The following is a 20,437-nucleotide window of genomic DNA, read 5'->3' on the forward strand; positions in this document are numbered from 1 at the left end:
TTTTTTTTTTTTTTTTTTTTTTTTTTTTTTTTTTTGAAGAAATAACAGGTTCATTCTGAAATATATATGGAAATATAAAGGGAAAAAAAGATTCAAAGTGTTTTGAAAAGGTCAAAATTGGAAAGCTTACAGTGCTTGGTATCTCACACTAACCTTAGTTATAAAGCTTACTGTAAAAGTGCAGTGAACAGTGGCATAGAGGGAAATGAGTCCATCAGGACAGGAGCCAGGCGGGCAGCAGAGAGATGGACACTGGTGCTTTTTATCCAGTTTAAAATTCCAGCCACAGACTTGTGCTGCCTACGCATCAGTTAACCCAGGCTAGAAACTCCCTTACAGAGAGAGTTGCTTCAGTGTTGATCCGATCAAATTGACAATGGAGATAGACTGTCATAGCATCCATGAGTACTGACTCATGGTTTGGTAAGTTGGAGACATTGGACCAAGGGACCTTTCTGGGTGAGCTCTTGTTGCACCCTGCTCTGAGTGTTGGTACCATTTCTCGGTGTTCAGTGACTGCTTTCAACAGTGCACGGACTCCTTTTCCATTGCTGTGACCAGATTGCCTAGTGTAGATAACGTAAGGGCGGCTCCCAGTGTTGGGAGGGTACATTCAGGCCATCATTTCTTTGCTCCAGAAGCCTGAGCAGAAACGTCCTGGTGGCAGGAGCCTGTGATGGAGGAGAAATGCTCTGGCCCTGGCAGACCAGGAAGCAGAGAGGGGAACACAGGTGCTCACATAGCTCTTCCTTTCCCTCCTCTAATTCTGTCCAGGCCCCCAGCCAGAGGCGTGGCGTCTCCCACATTTGGGGTGGGTTTCTTGCGTGCTTCAACAAGTTAGGTCAGCAGATCCACTCAGACCTCAGTAAATGCTTAGTTAGGGGCGGCCTGTGACCCGGAAGAGGCTGCTTCTGCTTTCCATTCATAAAGCAAGAAGAAACGCTCAGGCCATGGACAGTAAAAGGGAAACTGAAAGACGTGAAAGGGCAGCAATAAAATTACAATTGGAGGCAGTAAGAGGCTTTGGAGACTACAAGCAGTTCACACCCAGGCTGGAAGCTTGGTACTGAGAACAGTCTTTGCAATCAAATCTATGTGTTATGTACATATCTACACACACACACACACACACACACACAGATTGAGAGAGAGAGAGAGAGAGAGAGAGAGAGAGAGAGAGAGAGAGAGAGAGAGAAGCATAGTAGAACCAGCAAGCAGAGTTGATGCTTAGCATCATGGGTGGTGTGGTGGTATTAACTGCTGCTAATAGCATTTCAAGCGATTGGTATCTATTGGGGCATCTTGGGTACCTGTGGATTAGTTCCTAACAAAGTTGGGACATCTTGCACATGGAATTGTCTTTGTACCCATTCATGGTTATTAGGATGACGTGGGACTGTCAGCTCGTCGCGTATGCACGTATCCCATGCTTTATATTCCTGTTGGCGCCGCACCTGTGGCACTGCTGTGCCTGCCACCACCTGGCAGCCGTGCTTGAGCACTGTTTCCTCGTCCTCCAATCCAAGCTCTGCTCAGAAGTAGATTTGGTGCCAGTTTGACAAGAAAAATGGTGCTTTATTTGAGCTTTTCTTTCGCCTTTAAGAATTGTTATTAAGGCCGAGTTTTTATGTTTATTAGTTAGTTTTTATTTCTTTTGTGAATTGTCCCCCAAATCTGTGTTTTCATCCATTTTTACCTCTAGGAATTTCTTCCTAATTTTTGAGAGTTCTTTATTTTGTGATACTATAAGTGCTTTGTAAGGAACGGGCTTCTGGTATTTCTCCTGGGTGACTCCTTGCCTTTTAGGTTTACCTGATAGTCAGGCTTAGGTGTCTCTCGTGGGGAAGGCAACCGTTCAATTCTGTGACACGTATTTTTCTCCTGTGGAGTCAGATACCGTGTATCCTTTGTGTGTGTGTCATGGAGTCTGTCAGTAAGGGTTGCTGTCACCTGTACAGTTAGATACAGTAGGCATTTGTTGGCAAGGCTGGGCAGTTGCCCTCCCAACCCCCCACACCCAGGGCTATAGAACGTAGACCTGAATTGCTGTTTGAAACTGTTGTTTGATGCCTTCTTGTTCAAGTCAGATGAAAGAAACTTCAGAGAGTAGAGTGGCATTTTGTTTTCTTTAAAAAGACCTACCCCAAGTCATGGATTCTGGGCACTGGAGACCAGTTGGCATTTCTTTGTGTTGGTGTACCAGTTTGCTTAGTTAATCCCAAATGGATGGCTGTGAACCCCAGATTCTGATGCTCATCTTCCTTCAAGTAGTCTTCTTTTCCTTCCTCCCCTACTGGGGTTGAGCTGGCTCCTGTCAAATGGTGAGGACCTGAGGTTAGCAACTCTGTTGAGAACACTCCCTTCCTCCCCCTTCCCTCTAAGGATTGGAAAGAACTGTTCTTCAGCTGAAGATACGCCTTTGCCACTAGATGGCACTGCACAATTTCCTGAAAACTCAGATCTCTACAGCGAGGACTCTAACTCAACACAAATTCCCAAACTTCTTCATGCTTCCTATTTGTAATACATGATATTTTCTATTTTGAGCTCTTTTTTTATATTTAAAAAAATGAAGATTTGCACACTGTTCAAATTAAATTTGATAGTAGCAAGTCACATATCATTGAAAACTATACTATTATAATTTTTTTTTGTTTTGTTTTTATTTATTTTGTGGTATTGGGATTGAATGTAGTACCTTAGGTAAGAATGTTTCCGCTGAGCTGTGTTGCTTTGTTTTATGTTTGGCTTTCGGGTACAGGATTTCACTACATAGCCCTGGCTCACTCTATAGATCAGGTTGGCCTCGAGTCCTCAGAGGTCCATCTGCCTTCCCTCCCAAATGCTGGCATTAAAGGTGTGTGCCACCCTGACTGGGTCTACCTCTGAGCTATAGGCACTGTTTAGCTTTCTCATGGTATCCACACATGTGCAGGCATCAGTGAGAGACAAGCTTGTACACAATAGCAAGTAGAGTCAACCTTGTTACTTAGAGTGGTAGCACACATCTGTAACCTCAGCCCTTGGGAGGGTGGGGCAGGGCGAATTCAGGTGCTGAGACCAGCCAGGATATGAAGTGAGACCTTGTCTCAAAATCAAAACCAAATAAGAAAAAGAAGTCTTATTGGTAGATATAAAGAAAAGATGGAATGTCTGCTTCTAGGAGCTTAAACTAGCTTGGAGATGTACTGCACGCACCCTTAAGTCTTGACTTGGTTATTAAGGAGTGTGGGGTTTGGGATAGCAGTTAGGAAACTTTGTGTTACACTCGATAAAATCTCCAGGTGCGTGGCCTGAGTGTTTACGTAGTGAACAGATGCTCACAGGTCCTGTGAGGGGGAGCTGAGGCTGGCTTCTTTAGGGTCCTGGGGAGGAAATGAGAGGTGATGAGAGGTGTGTGGGGTGGTGTCACGTGAGTGTGGCCATGTTAGATGGGTCTTAGAGGGCTGTTAGGCAGTCCATGTGTGTATATCGGCCTTTGAAATCGTTGGTTTCTTCCAGACCCTTTCTGGTTGTTAAGAACTGGACAGTGGCCCCGAGGGCTGAAAACTCCATGCTCACTCCCTGCCTTTTCTACTTTTCCAGGTTTGCGGTGAGCATTGGCTACTGGCATGATCCGTACATCGAGCATCTTGTAAGGCAGTCTAAAGAGAGGAAGGCCCCCGAAATTAACAGAGGTAAGTGGCTACCTGCCTCCCTGCCATCTCAACCCATGGCCCTGAAGGTTTACAGATTAATTCTTAGAGAGCCTTCCAGGGTGTGCTCTTTACAAAGAACAGGAAAGGGCCTAGTTCCCAGCTTCCTCACCAATATGGCACACTATAAAATGTTCGATCATAAAAATGATATTGCTGAAACTTTGTTGTCTAATTCTCCCATTTATATAAGACCCTATTAATGGCTGCAGATGTGACTCAGTCATAGAGTGCTTGCTTAGCATGTACAAAGGGTTCAGTCCCTAGCACTGAAAGGTGTGTAAACACACACTCGCAAATAAAACCTCTTTATAAGCAAAGTATGGTGGGGCATGCTTCTATTTCCAGTACTCTGAAGGTTCAAGCAGGAAAATGGTGATTTTTAAATCCATCTGGGCCACACAATAATACCTCGTCTCAAAAGAACCAAAACACCAAACGGAACAAAAATACCATGCATCTTTAGCCGTTCGCTATCTGCCTGCATGAGGGTAAACTCTCGTGCCGTTTATAGTGTTTAGTAACAACTGTTAGGCTTTTAAGTAATTTCGTCAAGGCAGCAACATGGCTTACTTTTTGCCCCAGTGAAAACTGACCATGTTATCTTAATTCATCTGTGGGTAATGTAGGGGGCTCTTGGCCTCGAAAGGTGGATCTTTGCAGATAGTCTCTGTGAGCAATGCTGAGAGATTTGAATGGCAAGGGTCCTGAGGGAAGGCCATCCCTGAGTGACAGCTTGTTTCTCTGGAACTCTCTTCAAGGATATTTTGCCCGAGTTCATGGTGTCAGTCAGCTTATTAAAGCTTTTCTCCGGAAGACAGAATGCCATTGCCAAATTCTCAACCTTGGGGCTGGGATGGACACCACCTTCTGGAAATTAAAGGTAATTAAAGGCTCTCCTCCTACAGTTGCTCCAGCTTAATTTTTTTGATGATGATTACCTAGTTTAAAATTTTTAAAATATATTTAAAGAGGGGACTGTCTCAGCTGGTAAAGCACAGAGACCTGAGTTCTGCCCCCAGGATCCATAGGAATAAACTGGGCCTAGTAGTTTGCTCCTGTGATCCCAGCACTGGTGAGCTGGGGGCAGAGACAGGCGGGTCCCTGGAAGCCTTGGGCCAGCTAGCCTGCACTACTTGGGGGCTTTCCAAGCTTATGGGATGTCCTGCTTCAAGTAAAAAGTAGAATGTACCTGAGAGAAATGGCCCTTGAGGTGGTCCTCTGACTCCACATATATGCACATACTAAAGAGATCATGCATGCACACTCTTGGATATATACACATGCATATAAGTAAAATAAACAAAAAACATTAAAAAATTCAGTGGCAGATTTTCTCATCCAGTTCCACCTGCTTAGACGCCTCCTGCCATTACCTCTGCACACGTTCAACCCTTTGTGTTGTTCAACAGGGACCAGATAGAGTGTTTTTCAAATTACATTACACTAAAAATTCTACTAAAAATTCATATATTTTCTTCTATATGTGTTGATAAATGTTAGGAAGGGGAATTTTCTACTACAATCACTGAGAACAAATCTATGAATTGTTTAATTTTGATAGGAACTCAGATCAGTTGACCACGTAGTGTCATTCTGGGTAAGATTCAGAGATGTGTGAGATGAACAGGATGTGACATAAAGCCTGTTGTAGTTGTTCTCGCTGGGTCTGTGGCTGCCCTGTTAGGGGCAGAGAGGCAGGTCTGGTGGTGCTCACGAGGGGAAATAGGATTCTGCTGGTGTTCTGCCTTGACTCCGTGGCTTGGTTTTTACTGTTTCGTGTCCTCTATGTTACATGTTCTCTTTGTAAGTTTGTGCAGATTTCTTGACTTCTCTGTGAGGTCAGCCATGTGCAGTAATGGGTATGTACATTCCCCCAGACTGTTTGAAAGTGTAGAATAAGAGAGATAGGAATGTATGTACATAATCCAACCTGCTTAGATCTTTGGGTCCCTAATCTGTTTACCTGATAAGGACTTTGGTCATCGGAGCTCCCAGCTTTTGTTTTACCTGAGGAACCTTCACATTCTCTAGGATAAGATGACTAGCATTTGTGAGGACTTTTATGTGACAGACATCAGCATGAGTCTATGAGGGTTTCACAGATGAAGCAAGAGGGGCTGGGACAAGTGTCTTCTGAGATCTGTTTCTGTATCTGCAGAACTGAAGCCATTACTATGGGCTTTCTGTTCCTTCTGTGTGATCTCGGGAGCAAGACCCTTTGTATAGCTGGGGTTTCACCGAGACAGGAAAGCTGGGCCTGTGATAGAAGGAGTATGGGTTGAAAGGTGAAGAAGCCCTTTGCAGTACCTCAGCTTCTTGATGTCTCTTGAGCCCTGTAGAAGGAAGAGGCATTGACTTGGCAGTGTGTGAACTGGTCAGCCATGGTGGCTTCTGTGCATACCAGGCTGCCCCTGTTTAAGCCTGACTCAGGGGGCCTATGTGCCAGCTCATTAGCTGGGAGCTCTTTAGGCTTGCAGTGCTGATGGTCCAGAGAGTCAGAACCTCAGTGAGTGAAGCATGACATGCCATAGTCATTTCCCCCCAACTGGGAAGGAAGCTGGACAGCTCAGGAGAGGAAGTGCCTGGACTAGCCCTTGAAAGAGGCCAGCATCCTGCGGGAGAGGACAGACAGCTGACTGGCCGCATGCGTGGGCTTCCATTGTTGCTGTCTGTTAGAGTTGCGGATGGCCTGTAACGTGTGTGTCCTTTGAGTAGAGGGCTCTTGTTTTGTTTTTGTGATACTAAGGGTGGAACCCAGAGCTTCTTGCATGTTAGGCAAGTGCTCTACTACTGAGCTGCACCTATCTCCATGTTAGTTAGAGGGATTACTTTCTGTGAGCATACAGTTGTGGTGGCTCTGTCCCCACGAGGTTGTCTTTGCTGTGTTTGGCCCCTCAGACTCATTTATACCTCCACACCTGGTCTTTATCTCTTATAACTGTCTCCATGATTGGTTCTCATGTTTGCGGTTGCTCAAGGCAGAAAGAAGGGATCCCCTGTCCTGGAGTCTCCTCTCCCTTACTGCATCTGGCACCCGAGAAGGCATCACCAGATTCAGGATGTCTGGTCTCTTGCACGTCCTTTTAGGTATGCAGACAGGTCTGTTCTTCTGGAATATAAGTGTAGGTGGCAGGGGATGGCACAGGCACGAAGGAGAAAGGCTGGATGGGCCTTGCTCCCCTTGAATCTCAGCATGAAGAGCTGTGGAGGTAGTGTAGTGTGCAGTAGAAAGACCAGGAAGCCGTGTTGTTATAGTCAGGGTGAGAGGGCACAGCTGAAGAGGAATGGACAGATCTGAGAACAGTCAGCAGGGTTGAGTGAGTGAATGATTGGAGCACCATTTGGATGGAGAAAGGTGAGGACGAATAGTAGTGGGAGGGGTCTAGTCTCCCACCATGCTAGGAAACACAGAAGAAAGGAGTGGAGTTGTGTGGTGTGCACACATGTCTTATGTTTCTCTCTACATTTTCACACCTGTTACTGTAGTTCATAGTGAGAAATTAATGTCGGATCCCACATCTTTCTGCCTGTGTTTATAAATAATAAAGGCATAGACATAGAATTTGGTACAGTCAGGCCCTTCTCAGAGTTTGCTCTTCATGGATTAACTCATTTCAACCACATGAGAGTTAGCAGAATCTTTGCTTAAAATTGTTTAAAATGTATTTGTATGGGCGCTTTGCCTACATGTGTGTCTGTGCACCACATATATGCCTGGAATCTCTCCAGCTCTTTATCACTTTTTAAGAGATGACCTCTTGGCCCATTCAGATAAATGGTTGAGCTGGGACTCAAGTGCCACTCTTCACCAGACTTTCTTTTAACAGCAAGAAAATGATCCTAAAACCCTGGGCACTGTATGTGCTGTGTTTAGACAACTCTCAGCTCCTCCCCACTATCCCACTTCAAGCTCTACAGATCTTACCTGGATAGATACAAAACCTCTTAGTTTTTCCTGCTTCTATTCTTTTGCTAATGCATGTGTTTTGTGTGTGTGTGTGTGTGTGTGTGTATCAGTCAGGGTGGCAGTGATACATGTATATGTGCATACAAACACACACACATATGTGTGTATATGTATATGTATTTGTATATGTATATGTATATGTATATACATGTGTATTCAAACACACATGGAGGCCAAAGGACAACCATGGGTGTGGTCCTTAGGAGCATTATCCAGCTCCTTTGAGACGGAGTTTCTCATTGGCTTAGAGCCCAACAAGTAGGCTAGACTAACTGGCCAAAGAGCCCCAGTGATCCTCCTCTCTGTCTCCTGGGCCCTGGGATTACAAACTCACACCACCATGCTTGGCAGTTTTACTTGAGTTTTAGAATTACACTCAGATTCTCACACTCCTAAGACAAGCACTTCACTAACAGAGCTGTTTCCCAGCCTCTGTATTCATTCTTGCTCCCGTCAGGTACATTCTTATTGAGACCATAGAAATTTGAAAAATGCCTTTGAGGGTGAAGAGATGGCTTATTGTCTTAGTCAGGATTTCTATTCCTGCACAAACATCAGGACCAAGAAGCAAGTTGGGGAGGAAAGGGTTTATTCAGCTTACAATTCCATACTGCTGTTTATCACCAAGGAAGTCAGGACTGGAACTCAAACAGGTCAGGAAGCAGGAGCTGATGCAGAGGCCATGGAGGGATGTTCTTTACTGGCTTGCCTCCCCCTGGCTTGCTCAGCCTGCTCTCTTATAGAACCAAGACTACCAGCCCAGAGATGGTCCCACCCACAAGGGGCCTTTCCCCCTTGATCACTAATTGAGAAAATGCCTTACAGTTGGATTTCATGGAGGCATTTCCTCAACTGAAGCTCCTTTCTCTGTCATAACTCCAGCTGTGTCAAGTTGACACAAAACTAGCCAGTACACTTATCAATTAAGAGCACTTGTTCTTGCAGAGGACACAAGTTCAAGTCTCAGCACCCACATGGCAGTTTACAACCATCTTTAATTCCACAGGATTTCATGACCGATGAGGGCAGCAGGTACAGACATGTTGTGCAGACATACACACAGGCTCAGCAGACATTCGTACACACAAATAAAAATAAACTAGAAGATTTCTGACCATATGAGCCTCCTGACCTAAAATCCCTAAGTACCCCTATTGCAGTTTGGTAAGTGCTTAGTGCTTGCTGCATATAGTGTCTGTGAGCTAAGGAATGATTCTGTGTGTTTTTCTCCAGGATGAAGGTCTTCTCCCAAATAAATATTTTGAAGTCGACTTTCCAATGATAGTCACAAGAAAGCTGCTCACCATCAAGTAAGTGTGGCTTTGTTGGAGGAACAGGATGCCAGTTGGAGACTCAGCTCTTGGTGTGTCAGAAGAGAATGCTGCCTTTCTGTTTCCTTTCTTGCTCTGGGACCATGAGTCCAGCATGAGTGCAGTCTTTAACAGTCAGTGCATCCTCTGCACGGCCCTCCTTATTCATTAGTCTAACTTCTCTGAATGCTAAAAATCGACCTATGCAGAGCATAGCTGAAAACTCTGAAAATTCTTGGTGATTACTGCTTTATCATGGGGCCCTGAATTAACACAGTGATTTCCCTTTGCTCTGAGTATGTGAAGCGCGGCGAGGGCTCCTCTCAGGGCTTGCAGAGCTGTGGCTGGTGCGCTTTTCTCTGCCTCTTGCTGTCTCATATTTTCTTGGCTGGCCCAGTCCTCATGGACTCGGGAGCTGAGTCCCCAGAGCCCTCTTCTGGAGAGGAGTCTTCTGCTCAGACAAGTTGACTCACTCAGGGTCACCTGGCTAGAACTGAGATCAAAACCCTGCTTTGAAAGCCCTCTGTCAGGATTTAAGAGTTTGTTTGTTTGTTTGTTTGTTTTTGTTTTAATACTTCTGCCCCACTATAAGTAGATATTTAAATAAAAGCCTTACTATTATGTTGTAAAATCCCCTAGACATGAAAACTTTCAGTTTTGCTGCTGCATCCTTACACATGGGGAGCGTTTTTCAGCCTTTTCTGTGGTCCACAATGAGTTTTGCAGTTTTTCTAAATATTAAATACATTTTATATTAAGTAGGCATTTCAGATGGTGAACAGGGACTCAGAACTGTGTGGTTCTGCTGAGCTCATTATTACCCTGGCTGACCTAGGAGTGAACGGCCCTGGGTAAAACTGAAGCTCAAAGTGGTTTCCTGGAAAGAAAAACAGGTTTTACCTGTGCATAGCCACGCATAGCCATGCAGGTCTCTAGTTTCTGACTGTTTTTCATTTGCTGGGTTGGCTTTAAGAGTCAGTTCTTTGTACCTCTATGACAAAAAACAGCCAGGATCATAAGGTACAATTTTGTTTAAGAGCAAGCAAGAAATTGGAGGTAGCTGGAAAATCCTGGAACACTTAGAAACTTTGTGTTAGTCTTTTAGTTATTTTTAAATTGAATTATTTCAGGATCAGTGTGTGATTTGAATGACAGATGACAGAATGACTATCCTAACCTGCTGCCTGTGTGGATAGAACTGCTACTGTGCACGAAGGGCCAAATGCAGGTCAAGTGAAAGATTTCTGAAGTGGCCCTTGTGCTGACATTAGCAGTATACCAAAATTCCCTCATCCAGAAGTCTGAAACAAAAGTGCTTCAGAATCAGAAATGACTTCAGCATCATGACCAGTTAGGGACGTGTAATGGTAATTAATGTCTGTGCAGATCTAAAGACCCCCGCAGACACCCTGGACCTGTGTCCACAGTTAGTGACAGACGGCTGCATTTTGGCAGTAAGTTCACTGGTGTATTTGCTGACTCCCTTTTCTCCTTTTTTCCGTCTTCCTGTAGAAGCAAGCCGCTTTTATTCAGACCCATCATGGAGTTACACCCAGAGGACACGCTTCAAATGGGTAAGTATAGCCTGTGAGCCCTGTGAGCGGTGGGTACGGTCAAGGTCATAACACGCTTAGTTGTCTGAGGCAGGGGCCCCTTCATTCTGTAATATTCTCACTATAATATTCATTCTCACTGTAAATGCAGTCCATTCTTTTATACTAATCTGCTCAGCTCCTGCCGTCACCTAGGATCTTCTACGTGCCTGTCATGCCCGTTACTACTTAGCCATATCCCAGAGCCCTGTGCAATTATAACTGTTTCTTACACATTCTCTCAGCACTAAGTTTTACAGATTGTGGTGGGTATTTTGTCTGTCTGTCTGTCTGTAGATCTCTATCAACATTTTCCATTGTGTTCAGAGGTCAAGGTTTTAATAGGCATACGGGTGAGAGAACATATTCAGAGGGTGGCCTTCTCGGTTGATCAACACAGTAGTCTTCAGGCCCAACAGACCTCCTTCTGTGTACAATTGCAATGGTGCGGCTATATTCCCTGTTACTAGCGTCTACTAAAGTTTCCACAGAGGTGTGTATGGCTGCCAGCCTTTGTCTCCCGTGGAGATCGACTGGACCTGTTGTGGCTATTCACTTTTCTGTAACAGTCATCTATGTACTTGGTTAATTGGTGTCATGTTAGGATGTCATGACCACCCTTGAGCTTTGCATCACTTTGATCAACAATGTGCAAATGTGTGATGTAGAGCCACCTCCCATTGTACACACTGTCCATGTGTTACCCTGCTTGGCTGGGTTCGGTTTTCATCTTTGCTGTTGGAGAATGAGCCCCATGATGATAGGAGCTTATTGCCGGCTGGTTTTTGTTTTTTCTTCAGGACCCTGCTAGGTAGCTTGGGCTAGCCTAGAACTTGGGTTTCTTCTGCCCACTTCTCCGTAGTGCTGGGGGTCACAGGCGATGCCATGCCTAGTTCACACGACATTCTTGGTTATTCTTGTATTCTGAGAATTGGCTCAGTGCTCTGTACATAGTGCCAACAAATTATCAGATGAATGGGCAGATGGGTAAATTAATCTTGCATGTGATTAAGAAATCCTCCTGGGACAGAGTCCCTATTACCTTAAAACAAAATAAAAATAAAAAACAAAACTCAAGTGTTCTGGGAAAATTTCTTATCTAAAAAGAGCAGTTTGTAATCTTTAAAAATAATAAATTAGTCTTTAATTGAAGGAATAATGGGTTGGATTGGATGAGTTCAATTCAGATAAGTGTTTTTTGAAATGCTTACTTGAAAAATACCAGTACTATTGAGTCACTCTGCACACGTGTGTGAGTGTTATTTTTAGACCTCTGCTTTGCTCATGTCTTTCCCCGAACTGTAGCTTTAGAAGGCAGATGACCACAGCCTCTATCAGTTACCCTTTGCTCTGTAACAAACCACTGCAAACCATGTGGCCCAAAGCATCTGCCATCTGTTTGGCTCACAGCATGACTTGTCTCTTTAATTGAGTTCATTTGGGTAGAACTTCTTATCTGGGCTCTTGTGTTTGCTAAAGGCCTCCTGTGTGTCCCCAGGTATTGTGCTAGGTCAGGCTGACCCTATCTGTTTAAAACAGTGCCTTGAAGGTCTCAGTAACTCCACAGTACTCTAGGCCAAAAGACATCTCCCACATGTCAGTTTACTAATTAATTGGGTTCAAACTTAAGCATTAATTTAACAATTTATTAGTCAGTTGAAGGCAATGGACAAGTTGGACAAGCAGTATTTAGTCATTTAGACATTTAGCCATGCTGTACAGTCGAGGCTGCCTCAAAGTTTGATTCCTTCGACCTCAGCCTCCCAAGTAGTAGGATTCCAGATGTACACCACTTCGTTATGTGTGACTGTTTCAGTCTTTAACTGCTATTACTGATGAGACCTGTGTACTTCACCTTGGAATCAGGTTGGGTACCACCTATGTCTACATCAACATTCATGGTTTGCTTTTTATGTATGAGAGCTTAACTTCCCGAGGGGATGGTAACATTGGAGGAATTCAAAGAGATGTGCTGTTGAAACTGTGTTTTGCTTTTATTTGTCTGATGTTAAGTATCCATTTCCTGCAGAAACTCAAAACATTCTGCTTCATCCCTGGGAGTTGGCTGTGCCACCCAGGGTACCTCGATGCACCTCAAGGTCATCAGGTTAACATTTTCAATACTAAATATAATCATTTGAGATCAGCATTGTCTACATTTATGGTTAAGAGAAATGTAGTCATGTGGTTATGTTACTCACCCAGAGCTATAAGGTTGACAGTGGCCAAGTTGAAATGTGACCATGGTTGAAATTCTTCCATTCAAAGAAGGTTTTGCTTTTGGGTTTTAGTTTGTGATCTGCATAGATCACAATGTGCTGTGATTCCTCAATCACAGAATATTTAGGACCACGTAAAAATTTGGTTTGTTTAAGGTGGGTCTCTCCATGTTGTCCAGGTTGGTGTCAAATTCCAGGGTTCAAGCAATTCTTTTGCCTCAGCCTTCTGAGTAGCTGGGACTATTTGTTATTTAGGGGCTTTTAACAATTTACTACTTAGTAGTAGATCTTGGGTTCTTGTGCTTCTCTCTATGTAAGGGTCTCGTGTTCATTATTGATGTTTAAGGGTCTGACCCTGCTCATCTTGGATACTTCCACAGTACATCCCTCAGTCATGACAGGCTTTAGATACTGCTCCAAGCTCTCTAGTGAAGTTGCTCTGGCTGAGAACCACTGCTTGTACTAAAGAATGGCTATGCTTATGTAATGAGGATTTGCATAATTGTCTCTCATTTGGCTCTGTATTAGCCAGCTCTTCGTTGTTACTTTGTATTAGTTGTTAAACTTCTCCTTGGTCAGTTCTCTTAGCAACATGTCCTCTAAAGGAATGCTGGGTACAGAACTGCCTGTAGTAACACACAGGTGTCATTTATCATTTTTTTCCCCAACAACAGAATCTCATGAAGTCCAGGTTGGCCCAAACTTACTATGTAACTGAGGCTGTCCTTCAGTTCTCAGGCCTCTTGCCTCTACCTCCAAGTGCTAGGATTCCAGGATTGCACCCCACTATCCAATATACAGGTTTTAAATCAATGTTAATTGGCTTTCCAAACCTGGATTTGTCTGCTATTTCAGAAAGCCCTCAATAAACATCGCACAAAACCTATAAACCTTCCTCCACGTTTCCTTACCAGGAAACCTAGAGGGGAGGAGCGCGTCTCTGTGGTTATGGGAAATCCTTCCATCACCTTGGGGAGGCTTCAGGAGGCAGGGCTTTCAGCTCAATCTGAGGGTCCTAGCCAGGGCTGGATTTCATAAACGTGTCTGTCTTCTCAGAATAATAATAAAACTTCCTTGGAACTTGCTCTGAGCCCTTGTCTCCTGTAGGTCCATTGTGCTCCCTGTGACAATAAAGAGGCTCTCTCTGAGGACAGAAAATGGACCTTGTATATCTAAACAGCTGGAACAGCTTGGACTTAGGGAAACTGTATATGGTGCTAGTGCATGCTGTTCTAGTCGTCAGATTCTGTCACATCAAAGGCTCAAGGTCATGTTGTCCAGGGCTTCCTGCCTGTTGTGTGGAATGCCTCCTTGTTACAGGCTGGGCCTGAGAGCCTCAGATCACTGCGTGCATTCCCAGCTACTGTCCCTGTGCACGTTTGCTGTTTGATACTGGTCCTAGTAAGACAAGTCTCTCCCAAACCACTTGGTTGCCCCTTTCCACCACTGCATTATATTATTTCCATTATATTAGAGAACTGTATGCCTCAGGATTCTGTTGTGTTCTTCAAGTTTTTGTTGGAAAGGGAAGAACTCATTAAAAACTTGCTTGCTATCAATGTATTGCTTTTAAGAAGGCACACAGGCACATGGGGATTGTTTGTTTCTGTTATAAGCCAGACAAGTGCTTTTGTATTCTTTATATTATTTTCTTGATACAGTGTTGTGGTGCCCTGGGGCTGACTCTGAGTTCCCTGTTTGTCCTTTATTGCTTTCCTGACATCTAAGGGACTCCCAGAAGGTGGGTTTTGTTTTGTTTTTATTTTTGTTTTTTTTTTTTTTCTTTTCAATGTATTTTCTTCAGCCAAATGAACCGATAAAGATGATAAGGGGGCCTGCTTCCATGCTATAGTGCTGCTTTTCTTTAGTCCTGGGGATTGAATACAAGGTTTTATACATGGCAGGCAGGCAGGCAGGCAGGCACTCTGCCACTTTCTGCACCTGTTGGTAAGGGGTCTTAGAGCCAGAACTTGAATCAGTAGCAGTGGCTCAGGATGACTGTTGCTTGTCACCTTCTTACATTTTCTGTACCACCGAGGAAATAGTAAATAAGGCCTGCGGTAGAGAAATAATTGGTCCAGGCACAGTGACAGACACCAGTCATCTTGGCACTCAAACAGTGGGAGAATTGCTGTGAGTGCAAGGCCAGTCGGAGTTAAACAGCAAGGCCCTGTTAAAACAAACAAACTGCAGTGCTTCTCAGCTTCAGGACCCAGAGCCACGATTGTGTAGACCCTGCCACTGTAGTCTCCTACATCTCTAGCATACTCCCAGGGTATTGGATTATCCCAGTCATTGGATAATTGAAAGAGTTTGTAAGGGCACACTGAGGCATCACGACTACACTGATGATCTTCGAAGGCCAGTGTCATTGTGTTCGAATCCATGGTTCCATGAGTATAGTGTCCAGACTGACAACATCAGAGTCCCTGGGAGTATGCTAGAGATGTAGGAGGCAGTGGCAGGGTCTACACAATCATGGCTCTGGGTCCTGAAGCTTGAGAATCACTGCAGATACCATTCCATCTTACCTCTGGCATGCCTGAAAATTCATGATCTTACTCATCTTGAAAATGTATTGCTACATAAACTACTTTCTTTTAAACATGACACATTACAGATGGTGTAGTGTTTGGAGAGCCACTCACCAATGGGTATCAGTAGTTAAGGAGGCCTAGTCGTTGACTTCGTAATTCCACTCACAATCCTCTGCCTTGAAGAAATGACTGACAGGTATTTCATCAGTGTACTATCGGGATGTTCATTGCAGTGTCTCAGATGGAGAAAATTTGGCAATACCAGGTGTCCATAGTAAGGGATTGGCCAAATACAAGGTGTTTTGCTTGGTGATCTCATATGTTCAGCAGTGAGAGATTGTGTTTTTCTTTTAGTGGCTTGCTAGGAAAACAATATAGAAAATGGTGCCCTGAGCTGGACATAGTGGTGCAGGTGTGTAGTCCCAGCTGAACATAGTGGTGCAGGTGTGTAGTCCCAGTTGGACATAGTGGTGCAGGTGTGTGGTCCCAGTTGGACACAGTGGTGCAGGTGTGTGGTCCCAGCTGGACATAGTGGTGCAGGTGTGTAGTCCCAGCTGGACATAGTGGTTCAGGTGTGTAGTCCCAGATGGACAAGCTGAGGTTGGAGGAATCAGTTTGAGCAACATATTAAGACCTCATCTTGAGAAAACAAATCAAAACAAAAAGAATGATATCTTCAATACTGTTATTAGGTTGGAAACACAGTTTGTAAAATAGGTACTAAGTGGTCCTATTTTCTTAAGTACCTGCATGTGAGAAAGAAGTGTGTTACTTGAGCTTAAGCATAAAAGAAAAAAAAAAACCCACATTGTTAGAAGTTGTAACTTGGGCTAATTTTCACTCTCATGTGATTTATGTGTGCATTCGTGTGCAAGTGTGTGTGTGTGTGTGTGTGTGTGTGTGTGTGTGTGTGTGTGTGTGCATGTGCCCATAGGAGACCAGAAGAGGAAGGAGTCCTCTTCTATTGCTTTCCACCTCATTGCAGTAATGCAGGGACTTTCACTGAACCTAGATTTTTCTGTTTCAATATTATCATTATTATTATTATTACTACTACTATTATTATTATGTTTGGTTTTTTGAGATAGGGTTTCTTTTGTAGCCCTGGCTGTCCTGGAACTTGCTATGTTGACCAGATTGGCCTTAAATTCACAGAGAGCCACCTGACTCTGCCTCCCCAAGTGTTAGGATTGCACCACAATATTTGTATTAAAGTTACTTTAATTTTTTTTTAAGATTTATTTATTATCATATGTAATTACACTGTTGCTGTCTTTAGACATGCCAGAAGAGGGTATTAGATCTCATCACAGATGGTTGAGTGAGCCACCATGTGGTTTCTGGGATTTGAACTCAGGAACTTTGGAAATGTAGTCAGTGCTGTTAACTGCTGAGTCATTCTCATCAGCCTTGTTACTCTAATTTTGAAAAAGCCATACCTAGGTTAGAGAGATGGCTCTGCAGTCAGAGCACTTGCTACTCTTCCCGAGGACCTAGGTTTGATTCCCAGCATCCGCATGGAGCCTCAGCCACCTGCAGCTTCAGTTCCAGGGGATCTGATGCACTCCTCTAGCCTCGGGGACCCCAGGCATGCATTAATATGCAGCTGTACATACAGGCATAACACTCATACACATAAAAAGATTTAAGATTTAAAGTAACCTTTAAAAAACAAAAGCCATGTCCGTTAAAAGAGTGATGTCATTGGCTTGTGTTGCAATGAGCATTTTATGTTTTGCATTTGCAGATAGTCACATGCTGGATTCAAAAAGATATGCCATCATTGGAGCAGATCTCCGAGACCTTTCTGAGCTGGAAGAGAAACTAAAGAAATGTAACATGAATACACAGTGAGATTTTTTTTTTAACCTTATGTGTTTGTGTTTCATGCGAGGTCTCTTTATGCTGTATTGTGTCGTTGCTACTTATGTAGTTTTCTGAGATTTCTAAACAGTCCTTTCCTTAAGTATGCTTTTCACCAGTGATTCCTTTTTAAAATTCTGGCCCTAATATAATAAAGTAAGTGTGCGAGAGCCTATAACAATAACATGCAAAGAAAGAGCTGTGACCAACACTCATGAAAAGTGGCCAAAGATAGATAGATAGTGACTGCCACAGGACGTCAGGATGTATAAGGTATGCCCATCATACAGGGCTGTCAGACCACCATAGCCATCAGATAAAGTCTGGTATTCTCTGACCAAAGTGGCAGGAATGTGTCAGTCTGACTGTATGAAGTTGGTGAGGACGTGGGTGGTAGGGAGTAGGCTGCAGTGACTCACCAAGTGGGAGTGGACGGGCTACAAGCCATGGTGAGGAGTAGTGGGAAGTAGCTAGCAGAGTTGTACTGTGTGATGCAGAAGTCCCACTTAGAGTGTGTTTTCCAGAGAAGGTACTTCATGCTGAAGGTGGGTGTTCACTGCAGGAAATTGGAAAGACTCGCTAGAAGGTACCTGGATGAATGAAATAGAAAGTACATGACTCAAGTCCACATGGAGAGAACTCAAAATCCAGATAAAGTAAAAATCAAGTTGCAGAATAGCACTCACACTGTGAGACCATGTACATAAAGCCACACCTCTGGATCACTGTGCTTTCAGAAGGACACACTTAGATTGCAGAAATGGCTTACGGGTGAAAAGAAGGGTCCTCCATGCCAAGTTTCTGAGATTGCCCTTTGTAGAGAAGAGGGGAGTGGTGTGTGGCCTTGGAACCAAATCAAAGTCAGACTGCACAGATGAGGATGACATTGGGTAGTCACCATCTGAAGTTAGCACCCAGCAGCACATTTAAAGGGATGCTGTGGTGAAGGGAATGTTGTTTAAAAGACTAAACAAGGGAAAACATCAATTGCGGAAGGTTAAAGAAACGAGCAGAGGGGACCTAAGTGGGAGGAGGGTAGGAATGGATATGAAATGTGGTGAACTCTGGAGATGGATGGGAGAACGGGGAACACCGAGTCTCCGTGGCTTTCCAACTCATCTGCCCAATGTGGGAGCTAGTGTCCTTGCATATTGGAGCTCTTCTTGACATATTCAACCTTCACTTAGCAGCACTGTTCTCCTCAGTAGGACTTGTAGGTCCACTCCCATGCAAGAGATGGCTCTGATGACGTAGTGCTATCCTGGGGTCTTTGTTTGTCTTTGTCTCACTGAGTATTCAGAGAGCACTGTTGGTTCCCAGGCCATGGTGCCTTTAAGAGGAGGTGGGACCTTTAGGAAGGGAACTTGGTAGGAATTACATTGGGTGCAGGTTCCTGAAGGATATTGGAGCCATAGTCGTCCCTTTCTCTGTCCCTGGTTATGAAGTGTATGTACCCTATTCTGCTATTTGTTCCTGGCCACCTGGAGCCTGGGCATGAATTCAAAGCAACAGGGTCTACCAGTCTTGAATGGAAACCTCTAACAAACACTGTCTGCTGAAGTAACCTTTTCTTTATGAGCTGGCTCTCGTGTGTTTCAGAGTGGAGAGAGAACACAGTCGGGGAAGTCTGAGGGCATGCCTGGGTCTTCCACTCCATGGATCTCCAATTGTAGCATGTAGCATAGTCTCCTTCGGCTGAATATAACGTATTGATTCAAGGACACTGGTTTCCTTAGGCTTGTGCTTAGAGAGAGTCACAGGGGATGGAATCGGATGCTCCTAGACTACTGTGGTACCCTCTTATCCTGTAAGCATAGCGCCTGGAGCATAGTGCCAACCTTTTAATGAACTAGTTATTTGACAATGGTCCTTTAAAATACATTTTTAAAATTTATTTGTCCTTAGTTCTTTTCTACATTATGAAATGGGATAAATACTGTATCACCAAATGGATTTGAAGATTTGATGAAGAAATGCGTGTGAGGGTGGGAGAACAGAAAGAAGTGTGCACTGGTCACTTATGGAGTAAGCCACGCCTCAGTCTGACTTCAGCTCTAGGGACCTGTGGCTTCTGCAGTGGTGGGACAGAGCAGGGAATTACCGGCTCGTGAGCGAGCTGACGATGGGGAAATTGGCCTCCCTTTTGGAACTTAATACCAAAGGTGAAGAGCAGTGTTACAACAAGTTTGAGAGCTGTGCTGATTTCCCAGGTGGCTTCCTTATCTTTTCAGTGCTTTCTTTTCCATCTGTTTTTGAAAAGTAGTGATCCTGAACTGAGCCTCATGGCTCATGCTGGCAATCCCAGTACTTGGGAGGCTGAGGCAGGTGAGTCACTATGAGTTGGAGGGCAGCTGGGGCTACATAGCATACAGTAAGTGAGAGCTTGTCTTTAAAAAAAAAAAAATCAAATGTTAATCCTGTTTTTAATGTTAATGAGTACCTTAAAAGTTAATCGTGTTTTTAATGTTAATGAGTACCTTAAATGTGAATCATGTTTTTAATGTTAATGAGTACCTTAAATGTAGTTTTAAGGGGCTGGAGAGCTGGCTCAGCAGTTAAGAGCTCTTCCAGAGATCCTGAGTTCAATTCCCAACAACCACATGGTGGCTCACAATCATCTGTAATGGGATCCAATACCCTCTTCTGGTGTGTCTGAAGAGAGCAGTAGTGTCCTCATATACGTAGAATAAATAAATAAATAAAATCTTTTTTAAAAAAATAGTTTTAAGTAGCTGGGTGGTGGTGGCACATGGCTTTAATCTCAGCACTGGGGAGGCAGAGGCAGGCACATCTCTGAGTTTGAGACCAGCCTGCTCTATAGAGTAAGTTCCAGGGAAGCCAGGGGCTATGTAGAGACATCCTGTCTAGAACCCCCACTACCACCACCAATAGTTTTAAGTGGTCTTTGTTTTATATTTCATTTTTGTTTTTGTTTTGTGATGCCAGGCTTCCCCATGTAACCCCAGGCTCTCTTGTGCTAGATCATGGATGTGTGCCATTACATTTGGCTCTAACCATTTTTTTATTACGTATTTTCCTCAATTACATTTCCAATGCTATCCCAAAAGTCCCCCATACCCTCCCCCCACCCCCCTACCCATCCATTCCCATTTTTTGGCCCTGGCGTTCCCCTGTACTGGGGCATATAAAGTTTGCGTGTCCAATGGGCTTCTCTTTCCAGTGATGGCCGACTAGGCCATCTTTTGATACATATGCAGCTAGAGTCAAGAGCTCCGGGGTACTGGTTAGTT

At 44.0% G+C, this 20,437-nt stretch overlaps 1 protein-coding gene across 2 annotated transcripts in view; it reads left to right on the top strand.

The window, feature by feature from the left end:
* The window catches only part of Lcmt1 (leucine carboxyl methyltransferase 1), a 53,068-nt gene that overhangs the window by 16,453 nt on the left and 16,178 nt on the right, over nucleotides 1–20,437 (top strand). Inside the window, exons 2-6 of one of the 2 annotated variants that reach the window (XM_021167664.1) lie at nucleotides 3,586–3,677; nucleotides 4,457–4,578; nucleotides 8,899–8,975; nucleotides 10,488–10,549; nucleotides 17,071–17,173. In XM_021167664.1, the coding sequence (XP_021023323.1) occupies nucleotides 3,586–3,677; nucleotides 4,457–4,578; nucleotides 8,899–8,975; nucleotides 10,488–10,549; nucleotides 17,071–17,173 (456 nt within the window). Of the gene's footprint in view, nucleotides 1–3,585; nucleotides 3,678–4,456; nucleotides 4,579–8,898; nucleotides 8,976–10,487; nucleotides 10,550–13,893; nucleotides 14,528–17,070; nucleotides 17,174–20,437 lie in introns of those variants that run through there. The other variant, XM_029480133.1, reaches the window with a different exon arrangement.

This window comes from Mus caroli, chromosome 7, assembly GCF_900094665.2.
Source record: "Mus caroli chromosome 7, CAROLI_EIJ_v1.1, whole genome shotgun sequence".
NCBI lineage: Eukaryota > Metazoa > Chordata > Mammalia > Rodentia > Muridae > Mus > Mus caroli.